Below are 14,548 nucleotides of genomic sequence, written 5' to 3'. Positions count from 1 at the left end.
TTAAATTACCTTTCCTTTTGAAGGTTTTAAAATTACATATATATATTTTTTAAAATAAAATAATTAATGAAATATAAAGTTTTGAAGTTTTCTTCAAAAATCTAGAAAATTTTCTATTTAACTCAATAGAATATCTCTTAGTGATCAATATGCTGACGATCACACCAAAATACTATATTGTAAAAAGAGAAGCACTGAGGTCGGCATTATGTGTGCGTTTTTCTTTAATCGCTAGTACTTTTGACAAACATATAGTCGTCGTCATCAGGCGAATTACCAAAAGAATTAAACGGAAATATTTCCGTTTAATTCTTTCAGTAGATAGAGTTTATATATTATTATTATTATCAATGTCCACACAGCAAACAGGGTAGAAATGCTGGTTAACAAAAACATAAAACCACAAGTCGAACACTTCGGTAATTCACCTGATGACGACGACTATATGTTCGTTGAAAATACTAGCGATTAAAGAAAAATCACACATAACGCCGACCTCAGTGCCTTCTCTTTTTACAATATAGAATATCTCTAATGATATTTTACCATTTCTCAGTTATTGCCACATCTCATATGTCTATATACAGTGATAGCTTTTTTGGTTTTGATGTGTCATATGTTAATTGTGAAAAATGCTCTAGAAACTTTTATTTTAATGTCTCTGATGTGTTCATTGATGTTTTATGTTTATTTCACTATTTCTCAAATAGATGGTATTATGTTACAGAAATTCTTTTGCTGTTTTTTGGCAGGAAAATTAGTTTCATTTTGAATCTCAAAGTGTATGTAAATTATTTTTGATAGTTTTTTTCCTCAAACAAATAAATAAAATTATTTTATTTGTAAATATTATTAATAATTATTATTAAACAAATAATAATAATTAAAGTAAATAAAAATAATTAAAGTAAATAATTAAAATTATTAATAAAATAATATAAATATAAATAAATAAAATTATTTTACTTTTAGAAAAAAAATGTGTAGGAGCTAATTTTTTTGCATATTTTTCATAAAAATTAATTATGTATCAAATATCACTAATAAAAAATTTGACACATTTTGGAAGATCAACCTGAAAAAATTAGACTGAGAAGGGTTAATTTTAGTGATAATAGTAAAAAATTGTTAATATTTGCAAATTAATTACATTACTTGAATTTATTGATAATTATTTTAGAAAAATAATACCTGGATTTGGAGTAAAAACAGTTAATCCATCAACAGTACCAATCATTTGTTTCATATGTTTATTATAATTAACTTTAATATCACTGATAAATAAAACTACAAAAAAACAATATACATATTTTAATAAAAATAATTATCTATTACAATAAATTAAAATTATATATTAGAGAAATTATGAATAATAAATAAATTAATAAAATCTAACTAATCTTTATTTTTTAACACAACAAATTTTTATGGCTTATTTCTTCATCTGGAGAAATAAGCCATAAAAATAGTGTTAACAGAATCACTCTTTACATTAAACAATTCTGTGTCTAATAGGGCACAAACTGAGCTATCCCAAGTTGCTAATATGCAAAATCCTCATATATAAAAAAAATGTTTACAAATCATTATATAATTTCTAATCAAGGACAAAGTCTAAGACTGTTCTATATGGTAAATAATCAACATTGTCTGAACTAAGACAAAAGAAAATAATAGAGCAATATAAAGATACAATATTATTACATTGAAGATAAGAAGATTGAGTGTTTTGTAACAAATGTCTCAGTTGCTATCTAGAGAAATATGAATCCAAATATTTTTAAGAAAATGTGTAAAACTGACACCATGATGTAATTTTAAAAATATTTTCAAGATATTGGGTGAGTATTAATATAAAAATTGTATTTGACCTAGACAAGCATATTATAGCAGTTTGTAAACATGGAGCACAAAAAACTAGACAGCTGGATAGTAATAAGAATTATGAGAATTACAAGTATGTGGATGTGGAATAAAGTAATGGGATTGATAACAATAAAAAAGAAAATTCTGAAAGAGTATTAATGCTAAGTCTATCTAATTCTTATGACAGAACTAAACTTAAAGAATAAAATTATAGTTATCAATATCTTAATAGTAATAAGCTGTAATTGTAAATCATAAATGTACTAGCTTCAAAATAGTTGACTGGAATGGTTAAAGAATAAATATTGAAAAGATAAATCAATAATACAGAAAGAGCTTTACTTTCATAATGATACATCACCCAAAGAGATGTTGATAGACTCTATATAAAAAGAAAAGCTAGTGGATAAGAATTAAGACTTAATATCCTTACAACTCAGCCATTTTAGACATAAATGAATAAATTAGGCTGAGTGACAATAGATTCACCAAAGCTAGTGAGAAAACACGATGTTAACAAAGTAAAATACTATTTCCAAAAAGAAGTTAAACTTTAGCCTTATCCATGGATTCAATGACATCTCTATCTCTGAGTACAAAATTATCTTTCTTCAAAGTTCTTTTTTCTATTTTAAATGTTTTTTGTCTAGGTCAAACTTCATTTGAATGTTAATGAAATAAGAGTGTGTAATTTCTAATAGGTGATTTAACTGTGCTTGTTTGTTAGTTTTATGTTGTCCATATGCACTGTGTTGTTTAACCTATTGGACAGTTGGTTTAAGTTCAGACAAAACCAATAAATCTTTGCCTTGCCATTGATTTGTTTTGATGTACGTATCACGAAGTCTGAGGTGTAGTGTTGTTGTAGGTGCTCCAGCATTGCATCAATTTTCTAAAAATGTAATGAATATTGGATGTATTTTGTATAAATGTAGTGTTTACATCCATTATCCTGATTTTTAGAGTAATCCAAATGATTTTTGGTAAGGGTGCACCGATTAATCGGTAAGTAATCGGTAATTGGCCGTATCGGCCACATAGCCGATTAATCGGTATCGGCCATTCCCCCCGATTAATCGGTTTCGATAATCGGCCAATTTTACATTTTGGTATTTTTGTTAGAATGTTACGTACAATGCTAGTAATAAAAACTAATAAATTTCTGTTATATATTTATTACGTATTACATGACAAACTGAATATTTAAAAAATTTTACTATTCAAATTATTTCTTTTATCGATACATATTATAAGTACTGTATAATATAACGTATAATATAAAGTTTAAACTTTACATAAGAAAAAGTATTGAATAGGTTAAAAAGAAAAATTAAATTTTTTTTTTATTTTATAAGTTTAAAGTTTAAACATATAAAACAAATAAAAATTTAATATTTAAACTGTAAAACCCTTAAATTGTAATGCAAAAACATGGAAATTTCATCATTTTCAGGGCATAACCTAGTTTTTGCCGGCTCATAAATGTTACCTCCAGTGCTGAAAATTTTTTCACTTTCAATGGAAGATGCTGAGGCATATTTCATAGCTATTTTGCTCAAATTAGGAAAAAGTTCTTTTGAACTTTTCCACCACAAAAATATGTCACTATGTCTTTGTTTAAGGGATAAATGTAAATATGTTTCTAATTCTTGATCGAAACGTTTGTTAGTCTCGTTTTTTCTTTCTTTTTAAAAACATGCTATTCTTCATTATTTTGTTTACCAGAAGCTTATTTTATTTTTGTTTAATTCATCAAATAAATCAGAAAAAATTTGAAATTCACTTCCATCTTGATCACCTCCAGAAGTAGAAGCTTCAGAATTTAATTCTTATTGAGATTTCCTCTACCATATTTTCTTTTTGAAATTTCATTTTGAATCTAATAAAAAATGACAAGCATAAAGACCTGTATTCTATATATGCTGAAGATCTTTTTTTTTTATTGGATTTTCTAGTTCTTTTGTTGTGGTATTAATGCCACTAAAGGAACTACTGATCTTTGCTTTTGATAAGAATAATTTCAGAGTCTCTATTGTGGGAATTATTGAAGATGAAGTGGCTTCCAGTTTGCTGGCTTTCCACAGTAATTTCTTTGAATGATTTTACAAGTAGAACAATTTTTTCAACGAGAGACCACTGATATGGGCTCAACGTAGGAATTTTATTATCTATAGCATATCTGACAAGGGCCTTTTGCTGTTCCAACATGTAGTATGTAGAATTCCAGCGAGTAGGCACAACTTGAATTAATTTGTGTTTCTGCAAACCTAATTTTTCTTGCAAATCTTCCAATTTGATTACAGCTACAGCAGAATGATTAAAATGTGTGACAATATTTCTATTAATTGTGATAATAATTTTCACATCTTGTTTAGAAAATATGCATTCGTTTAGTGTCAGCTGCAGCGTATGTATAAAGCACGATAATGCTTCTAAGTTGCAATTCCTAATTCCAGCTACCAGATTTGCTGCAGAATCTCTTAGTACTAAGAATATCTTATCACTTGTCAACTTATAGTGTTCAAGAACAATTTTTAACTGTTCACTAATTCGTGTAGCTGTGTGGGAACCTTCAAAGGAAACAATTTGCAAAACAGGTCTTTCCTGCTGAAAATCATCCTTCAACCAGTGGACTGTTACACTTAAAAAAGGAGAATTGTTTGTAGTTGTTGTCCAAATATCAGCGGTTAAAGAAATATATTTTGTTTCTGTTAAACACAGAAACACTTCAGCTTTTTAAACAATGTCGAAGTTTCCATGCGTCAACAATTAAGTATTGAGATTTATTTTAGAAACAAAGGAAGAGATTGTTGATTTTGCGAGGATATTCGATCATCTCTTGTTTACCTAACCCAAGGGAGATGGAAATACCAGGTGGAGAAAAATGGGTTTTTTCCACATTATAATTAACCGTATAATTAACTCCAGGATCTCATACTATTAATTAATGCAATAAATTATTAACACTAATCGGCCGATTAATCGGTATCGGCCGATAATGCATGGCCGATTAATCGGTAATCGGCCATTTTGCTTATCGGTGCATCCTTAATTTTTGGTTTACATCAGGCTATAATAATGCTACTATCTAATAATTAAATGTCAATTTGGCCCAGAGTTTATCAAGAGATGATGCCTAATGGTATTGTCTCTTGATAAACTCATCAATTTAATTATTAGACAGTAGCATTATCATAGCCTGATGTAATCTGGCAATCATTTGGCATAGCTATAGTATATGCAATAATGATAAGCATGGGATGCTATCAATTGTCTTCCTATAAACTATGTACTGTACACTATACATAGGTTCTTTGTTGTCTGTATGTTTGTTGTAGAATGACTAAATCTACAAACTAATTGTTCCTTACATTCCATGTAGTTTCTACAACAGCCTTTTTGTTACTCTATGAAAATGTTATGTTGTTCTATGAGATATTTATATTATGTTATGTTGTTTGTGATGATGAAGTGAATATTTTTGTAGAGTATAGAGAGGCATGAGTCTGGTATGCATTGCATATGGTCTTTGGTGTCTAATTTTGGGTTTCATGTATGTAATGCCCTACGTAAAGACTTTTAGCATATATTATGGATTGTTGATTGTGTGTGTAAATGTTTAGCTATTCCTCTACAGGGATGCAAATGTTTTGTACCAGAAGTTATGAAATTATCTGTATTATGAGTCTTTAAACTGTTTGTTTTTTGTACTGCATGCTGAATGTCATATATGTTTATTTCAACATAGATCATGATTGGTGTATTATGCATATTTACTTCTTCATACTTTGAACCAGCTTGCTTCATTTTTGTGAGTGATTGACTTTTTCTGTTGGCATGCCACTTGTACTGTGATTTGTGTTTTGTATGTTGTTATCTCTAGAAAACTGTCTCACTTTTTCTTCTTTTCTTTTTCTACTTACTTCCGTTTTTACTTGTATATTCAATAAAGCTTATATAATAGTTTTTTTTAGAAGCCATACTCAATGAATGTTTAATTAAACATTTAGTTTTCACTTTTATATATACAGTAGTGTATACATGTTAAATTAGAATACATTTTATAGTAAATTCTTAAGCACACTTGCACATTTATATTGGACTGAAATTAAGACTCCACACATAATGATACTCAGTTATAATGACAAAAAATTGCTAGTCCCTTCAAAGACATTATAACTGAGTTCAAAGATATATTAATTTTAAGTAAAGGTTTTTACTTACTACAATTTGATTGGTTCCATTTCTGTGCAAAATGAATTACAGCATCATCCCATCTAGCAAAATCAATTTGAATTAATTAGTTTTAAAAAATTATAATCAGTTATTACTTTTAAAAATCCTATTTTAATGAGTCAAATGGAATATGAATATATGTAATTTCTAATGCTGAAAATAAACATTTAAATTTATACTTGTGAGCAGTATGTTAGCCTCTTTATTCCTAGACTTACTACACTTTTACTGGACACAAGATCAGCCTTAGAAAATCACTTTATTTTCCCAAAATGTATGCATTTCGAACCTTAAGTCCCTCATCAGTCACTTGTGTCCAGTGACAGTGTAAAAAGTCTAGGAATAAAGAGGCCAAAATAGTGCTATCAAGTATATATCAAGGCTAGACAAGAAGAGTATTACAGAAATGTTTAAATCTGATTTGTTTATTAATAAATAANGTTCTTTTGAATCTACAGATAAATCTTCAGGATCTTTTAAGAAGGATTTATAACAAATATGGACAATCTTTCTATGATAAAGGGCATTGGTGAAGATTTAATTTTTTGGGTCTTTATGTGAGCACAACAATAAAGGCTTTCCTACGAACTTATGGCATCTTTAGAGACCTCCTGAGTACTGATATTACCCATTTTAAATATTTTGTAATTTAGTGTAATGTACAATTGTATAATTTGTTTCCTAATCTTTTGACCCCTTCTTGACAAAATGGGTCCCAGTTGACTATCTATTGTATTTCCTATGGTATGATATGCATCTATGGTAGCACCATCACTGATAAAGGACCTTGTGGTATTGCTTTGTATCTAACTTATACAGTATCTAAATATATAATAGATTTATAGATCAATATATAATATATTACTTTAGATATATATATATATATCTAATACTATACTATATCTAATACTTTAGATATATATATATATCTAAAGTATTAGATATAGTATAGTATTAGATATATATATATATATCTAAAGTAATATATTATATATTGATCTATAAATCTATTATATATTTAGATACTGTATAAGTTAGATACAAAGCAATACCACAAGGTCCTTTATCAGTGATGGTGCTACCATAGATGCATATCATACCATAGGAAATACAATAGATAGTCAACTGGGACCCATTTTGTCAAGAAGGGGTCAAAAGATTAGGAAACAAATTATACAATTGTACATTACACTAAATTACAAAATATTTAAAATGGGTAATATCAGTACTCAGGAGGTCTCTAAAGATGCCATAAGTTCGTAGGAAAGCCTTTATTGTTGTGCTCACATAAAGACCCAAAAAATTAAATCTTCACCAATGCCCTTTATCATAGAAAGATTGTCCATATTTGTTATAAATCCTTCTTAAAAGATCCTGAAGATTTATCTGTAGATTCAAAAGAACTTGGAGTTCATATAGTTTTGTTCCAATAAAGCAATGTTTTGTATTTGTATCTGTATACATATATTATTGAGTTTTAAAAAAGTAATACAGTAAAACTTCTAAATATAAACATCTACAACAAACCTGATATATAGCAATAATTGTTAGTAAAACTTTGCTAACTTTACTCTAAAACATCTGTAACTTGAATATTTCTTTAACTTGAAGAAAATGAAGCACTTGATAGGTCTCAATAGAATAACATAGATGATTTAACGTCTCCAAAATTTCAGTTAAGAAATTTAATTTCTTAACACAAATTTTCTCCAAGTCAAAGTTTTTCATGGTTCCCCAATGCTAATTTATGTTAATTTTAACTTCCCTAACTCAAATTTTAATATTTATTCTATCTAAAGTGATCCTAATTATAGGATTTCCATAAAATTTTCAGACAGTGTTCCAGTCAAAAGTGAGAGGTCCTCTCTCTTTAGCTCAACAAAATGTACTGTACCTGCAAAACTGTTCAATTCCGTTAGTTACATTGAACATTTTGCTGAAAGGCATTACACGGGCTGTTTAAAACAAAAACAAAAAAAAAAAAAAAAAAAAAAGAAACACTATCAAAGATTCTTTATATAATGTAAGAGAAGTAAAAATACAAACATATTCAGAATAAGCATTTTTTACTCTATTGTTCTCTTACTTGAATTGTCTGTAACTTGAAGTTTTTCCTGCCCCTTGGAGCTTCTAGTTAGAGAAGTTTTACTGTATTTTTGTTTTTGTATAATTTACTTATGATTTATTATTTAATAAGGTTTTTACCTTCTTTTACTCTAAATGAAAAATAATTACTATTTATAAAGTTGCCACAAACCACAAATTGATCTTTAATATTAATACATTAGAAATAATGTACTAACAATGAATAAATACATAAAAATATTAATATTCTACATTAATACTTCCTTTGTAAATTCATTGCTAATGCAGAGATTATTTCAAATTATTATTTAAAACAGTATATATAGTTTAATATTTAGTTTGAAACATTATCTGTTGTAAGGTAAATATATATTTGAATTTTAATGATCAAAAAGAAAAAAATTGTCTGGTTTACTTTTATTGATAAAAATACTATACATTTTTAAAATTAAAATGCTTAATAGCTATAGTAAGATATTAAAAACGTATCATACTGTAGCTATTATGGATTTTAATTTTTTGTTTACTTTGAAATTAATTTCAAGAATACAAAAAGATTTTGGAAATAGTTGTGATTTTAAAATTTAAAATGTATATTTTTCTTGTAATTAAATAATACTTAAAACAAATTATATATTAAAATAATTACATTGTGATGATGAAAGAAGAATAAGTTTGATCAAAAACAGTAAGATTAACTTTTCTTAAGTTTCTTCCATCTTTTGTTGTAATATTTTGTGGAATTCCTAACTAAATATATTAAAAAAAATATATTAAAAGATTCAAAGAATGAAATAAAGTTTTTATTTTAAAAAATTCTTCCAAATTTCTAAAAATTTAATTTAATATATATGAAGACAGTTAAATCATAACAGCAATACAATTTGTTTAATGTGTTCAATGTTTTCCATGTAATACATACATTTTTTTGAACATTTTACATAAAAATTAGAAAATAAATACTTGAGAATATTTGTCTTATTTTTTAGCTTTTTAGAAGGACTGCTTTTATATAATGGATATATTTAACAGTAAATAAAATAGTTTAATTAATTCTTCAGTAGTTTATAGATAATTTTTATAATCCATTTTTATTTATCATCATAATTCTCGCACCAGGTTCATATTTTTTACTTTTCAGTTCTTTTATCATATTACTAAATACTTGATATGGTCATCATTAAACTAACTTTACAAGTAAAAGCTTTATTTTTTCTATACTTGACTATACTTGTATTGTAAAACTAATAGATTAGATATTTTGTTTAATTATTGTTTTTTTAATAATATAAAATGATGTATAAACAATTATTCTAATTAATTAATTGTATCATGAACTTTTTACGTAAGTATTTAATGATTAATATCTATAAACTTTTATGCTTCATTATATATTCCTAATTATTAAATTTATTTAGATAAAACAGAAAAACTGTCTTATTTTAATGTTTGGACTTGTATATATTATGATTATTGAGTTAGTAATACATACCAAAAAAAGCAGTCAAAAAATTTTCTTAAAAATAAAACAAATTATAGCAAATATGTGGATGTATCAAAAATTAACTTTCCCACTTTTTTATTTATTGACATGAGCATTTACAATTAAATGACATGGCACTTTTGAAACAGCTAGTTGTCCTCTAGTCTTCAACATAATTGCCATTCTTGTAGAGGTATTTATCCCAGTGCACTACCATTTGTTCTCTGTCTGTGCAGAAACTTCTGGTTCCAAAGACTGATATAGTTATTTCCAGATTATTCTGTTGCATCTTATCTTCTGACTGATAATGTTCCCCTCAGGATGTTTTATTTCATGAGTTGAGGGAAAAAATAGAAGTCTGAACAGGCAAAGTCTGGGTTGTGGGGAGGATGGGCTAAAACTTCCCACTTCCATTTCTGTAGCAATGCAACTATGTCTTTGGCAATATGCAGACGTGAAATGCTATGAAACATAACACCATGGGACAGAAATGGCCTCTTGTGATGAATTACCTCCTTCAAATGAGATAGTGCTTCCAAAGAAGCATTGGCATTCACTTCAAAATGTCCTAAAAGACATTTGCCAAAACTTTTCCAGCATTTGTTGATATTTAAAACTTCTTGATAGGAGATGATGAATACTTTCATGTCATGGATTCCTTTTTGGTTTTAAGTTGGACGTGATGGACTCATATTTCATCTCAATGACAATGGAACTGAAAAATTTTTGTTCTTTTGTATAATGATACTGGTGTTCCAAAGACAGATCTATTTGCAAGTGTTTTCAACATGCAAAAAGCTGCCTAGAGACCCACCAGCTGGGCTTTGTGAAAACCTGAATACCACGGACAATGTCCCATATGAACAGCTGAACATGTTCTTCATTTTGTTTATGCTGTTTGCTCATACAGCTTTATCCACACAGTGAATGATGAGCTCAATTAAAGTTGATGAATGACTGCATCCTTCTTGATCACACAAGCTGATCCTTCCAGAATCATAACCAAAATTGCACTTTCTTCACAGACATTTCAGCATTTCCATACATATTTGCCATCTCCTAATGAAGCTCACGTGGCAAAATCTCCTTTGCCCACAAAAATCAAATTGTGTCCCATATTTCCTTTTTTGTATATACTCAATAATCGCTTTAGCCATGTTACTCAAAACATTAATAAATCTGTTGCCCAGGTCAGCCATGCACTAGTCATGGCATCAGATGATGCCTTGACTAGTGCATGAACAGAAGACATGTGGAATCTTGTAAATGACATTTACATAATTACCTGCATCATCCCCTGAAAACAATTAGGAAAAGTTAATTTTTGATACACTGATGTATTCTAACTTCAATCATATAAAATATGTTTATTGTATATTATTATCTAAAACATTATTATTGTATTTGATTAAAAAAACGAATGTATAATTTATTATCTAAACTAGTATTTCTGTTAGAAAATAAAATTACATAAAACTATTTTATAAAAATAATTCACAAATTATTTTTATGTATTTAAAGTGTGATATTTCTGTTTAATAAATATAGTTTGTTTGATAGAAATGCCATAACACACTAGATTGAAAATACTGATTTCTTTTCACAATTTCCTTAATAAACAGATAATAGAGAACAATTCTCTTACTGGATTTAAAAATTATTTCTTAGAATTTGTTGGAGCAGAAGTTTCGAAATATATTCAGCTTCTTATCTCAAAATGTCAACTAATACATAGTGTAAATATATGTCAGGTGTAAGCATAAGATTGCCTGAGAGAAGAATCACACAACAAAGATAGACTTGCAAGCTTTATTAATTTATTAATTTAATAATGGACAATATATATTTTGGACTATATGTCCCTCAATATCCTCTTTATTTTACAATAGTCTGGTTATAGTTAAAAATTTAACAAAAACAGAATTTACATTATAATTAAAAATATACATAAAGTTATAATGGACACAATATTACCTGGATGACAAAAGTTATATGTGTGTTATGATTATAGTAGTGTCAATTGAATTCTAATATACTATAAAATACCTAAGTAAATTGTAAATTAAATAAACAGTAAAGAGTTTTAAATAAAAATATTAATAGAAGGATCATATAATGTACAGGAAACCCTTTTATTAATAATTAATAAACTTAAATTCTTAAATTTAAGTTAAATAAATAATTAAACTTAGTCTGGTTATAAAAACATTACAGAATTTGATGTAAAATAAAGAGGACCAATAAGAGACATATAATTTAGAATGAAATGCATATTCTCCATTATTAATAAAACCTACAATTCTATCTTCATTCTGTGTTCCTGTGTGATTTGTTCTCTCAGCAATCTTATGCTTACTTGTAACCATTAAAAATGAGAGCAAGAGACAATTAAGTACAAATATATGTCATTTTTTGTTTAAATAAGTTTAATGACACAAAACTCAGTTTTTTTTCATTCTTTCTATATAATCTACAGTTTATTAGAAATAAAAGAGATCATAAAACTTTTAAATTTTATTTATAAATAATTTACATTTATTCAATACATACATTTTGTAGATACTGAAGAGATTAATATCTACATTTTTTGCTGAACTAAAAAAGTGAGTAATCTTTATAAGTGATAAGAATTATGATAATACACTCGACCCCCCTATAACACTGTTGATAATTCCGTTTTATATGAATTCCATGTTGTACGGGCCACTTAGATTTTACAAATACATGTGCTAGGCTGTGAACGGTTCACGTATTTGTAAAATCTAAGTGACTCGTACAACATGGAATTCATATAAAACAAAATTATCAACAGTGTTATAGTGGGTTGACTGTAGTTAAAATTTATGAGGACGATGATGATGATAACAACAAAATATAAAGAAATAAAAAAAAACCACTTACAGATTTTAATCCAACCAAAAGATTAACATGTTTTCCATCAATATTTTGTCCATTGTTAATGATATCAACCAAATTATAATATTGATTAAATTTTGTTGGAATATGGATTAAACAATCATATTTTTCTTGTGCTTCAAAACATATATTTACTTCACTATATTTAGCACTAATATTTAAATGGAAGGGACTGAAATAAAAAATAATAATAACAATTATGATATTGAATATAATTTTAATTAACATATTATTATTATTATATACTAATCATTTTAATACTTATATTTTTTGAATAACAATATATTTTTCATGTAAAAAAAAGGTAAAAAACAATTAACACAATTTACTTATACAAAAATGCAAAAATGTTAATTTTAACTGACTAGATCATAGTATAGTGCAATCTTGTTAATCTGAACCCATGTTAATCAAAACTCTGCTTAATCCAGTTTTATTTGTTAAATTGCTGAATGTTCTATCAAAAAAAAATTATGTTTGTTTGAAATCATTGTTTGCTTTTTAAAAAAACAAATTTGTAAAATTAATATATACTACATATTTAAAACATAAATACATGTACAAATACAGTATAAAAGCTTTTAAATAAATATAATACAGTAAGACCATGCTTAACATGGGGATGTATTCCTAGATGACAAAGCGCTAAACAAAACAGCATTAAACAAGATCATTTTAACATAGAGTAAATAGGGAAAGGGGAACATGCAACCAAAAATAAAACAAATTTTACTTTAATTTTAAGTTATTTTTGTATTAATTTGCATAATAATATATGTTAAATACCACATAAACATGTGCACGTAGAAATTTAAAGTTTATTTTTTGTGATGAACATCAAAGCTCTTTTGAAATTCATGTTTTTTATGATAAAGTCGCTTAGTTTCATTTGTCGCTTTTTTCTTTTCTGAAGCAAATGTCGGTAGCAGAAGATTGCATCCAAAATGCTTTGTTTTTAATATTTCATAATTTCATATACAATCGCGACTTACATAATACCTCAACTTACGCGAACCCGGAGTTACGCGATTTTCAAATCTCGTCGATTTGTCTTTTGTTTGAGCGCCACGCAGCTCTCGATTACTCACTCCCCCCACACTATTGTTCGGCTTAAATGTTCAGACGTGTCGCGCGGAATCGACATACAGCTACAATTTATTTTGTGTTATTTATTTCTGTGTTTGTTATATCTGCAGAGACTCGAGAGACTCTACTATGTCATCTGAACGAAGTAGAACTGATTCTTCTCCATCAAACAAGAAAAGAAAAACTTTATCTTTGGAATGTAAGGTTAACATTATTAATTAAAGACTTCGATACAAAAATGAAAATTTGTGAATTGGCAAAGAAGTTTGATCTATCGGAATCGATGGTCAGAACAACTATAAAAGATAAAGAAAAAATTCTCGAAGCTGTAAAAAATGCTCAATCTTTAAATTCAAACATCATTCGTAAACGTCACAGTATTATCTCTGAGATGGAAACGATGTTAAAATTATGGTGTGATAATCAAGTAAATGTGGAAAATTGTGTAATAATATAATTTGTTATACATACGTATTATCTAAGATTTTATTAAACATTTTTTTCTAAATTATTGTTTTCTTTAGTCTCTGGCCCCAATTAAAAATTATTTGTATGTATTTATATGCGAAATTATACCCTGACTTACGCAAATTCGACTTACGCGGTTATAGCTCGGTCCCACCTATCGCATAAGTTCGGGGTATCACTGTACAGTAGAGCGTCGGTTATCCGAAAGAATTCCAGTCGGCCTAAAGTATAATTTTTATTTGTTTTTATATTTTTCAATGTATTTATTTCGTTTGTAAAACATAAAGAAATCATTTTTAACGATACAATAGCCACGATTATTATTTAAAAAAGTTTAAGTTAAGCTTAACATCAACGAAAATTCAACGCGAAGCGACATGCAACAGAGAAAAATTTCAACACGGGATA

The 14,548-nt window shown here is 27.3% G+C and overlaps 1 protein-coding gene across 1 annotated transcript; it reads right to left on the bottom strand.

Annotated features, from left to right (window-relative positions):
• Nucleotides 1-1,156: 1,156 nt before the first annotated feature.
• On the bottom strand, nt 1,157-13,045 carry LOC111631122 (meiosis-specific with OB domain-containing protein-like). The gene is made up of 5 exons (XM_023375326.1): nt 12,952-13,045; nt 12,572-12,758; nt 8,837-8,937; nt 6,091-6,143; nt 1,157-1,287 (listed from the first exon to the last, which is right to left on the bottom strand). The coding sequence occupies exons 1-5, from the start codon at nt 12,957-12,959 to the stop codon at nt 1,172-1,174; spliced, it is 465 nt and encodes a 154-aa protein (XP_023231094.1). The 5' UTR covers nt 12,960-13,045; the 3' UTR covers nt 1,157-1,171.
• Between the last annotated feature and the right edge of the window lie 1,503 nt (nt 13,046-14,548).

The sequence above is a fragment of the Centruroides sculpturatus genome, unplaced genomic scaffold, assembly GCF_000671375.1.
Source record: "Centruroides sculpturatus isolate CEXI.00-Female unplaced genomic scaffold, Cexi_2.0 scaffold550, whole genome shotgun sequence".
Lineage (NCBI taxonomy): Eukaryota > Metazoa > Arthropoda > Arachnida > Scorpiones > Buthidae > Centruroides > Centruroides sculpturatus.
The sequence above is the reverse complement of the archived record's forward strand: the minus strand, read 5'-3'. Positions and strand labels throughout refer to the sequence as shown.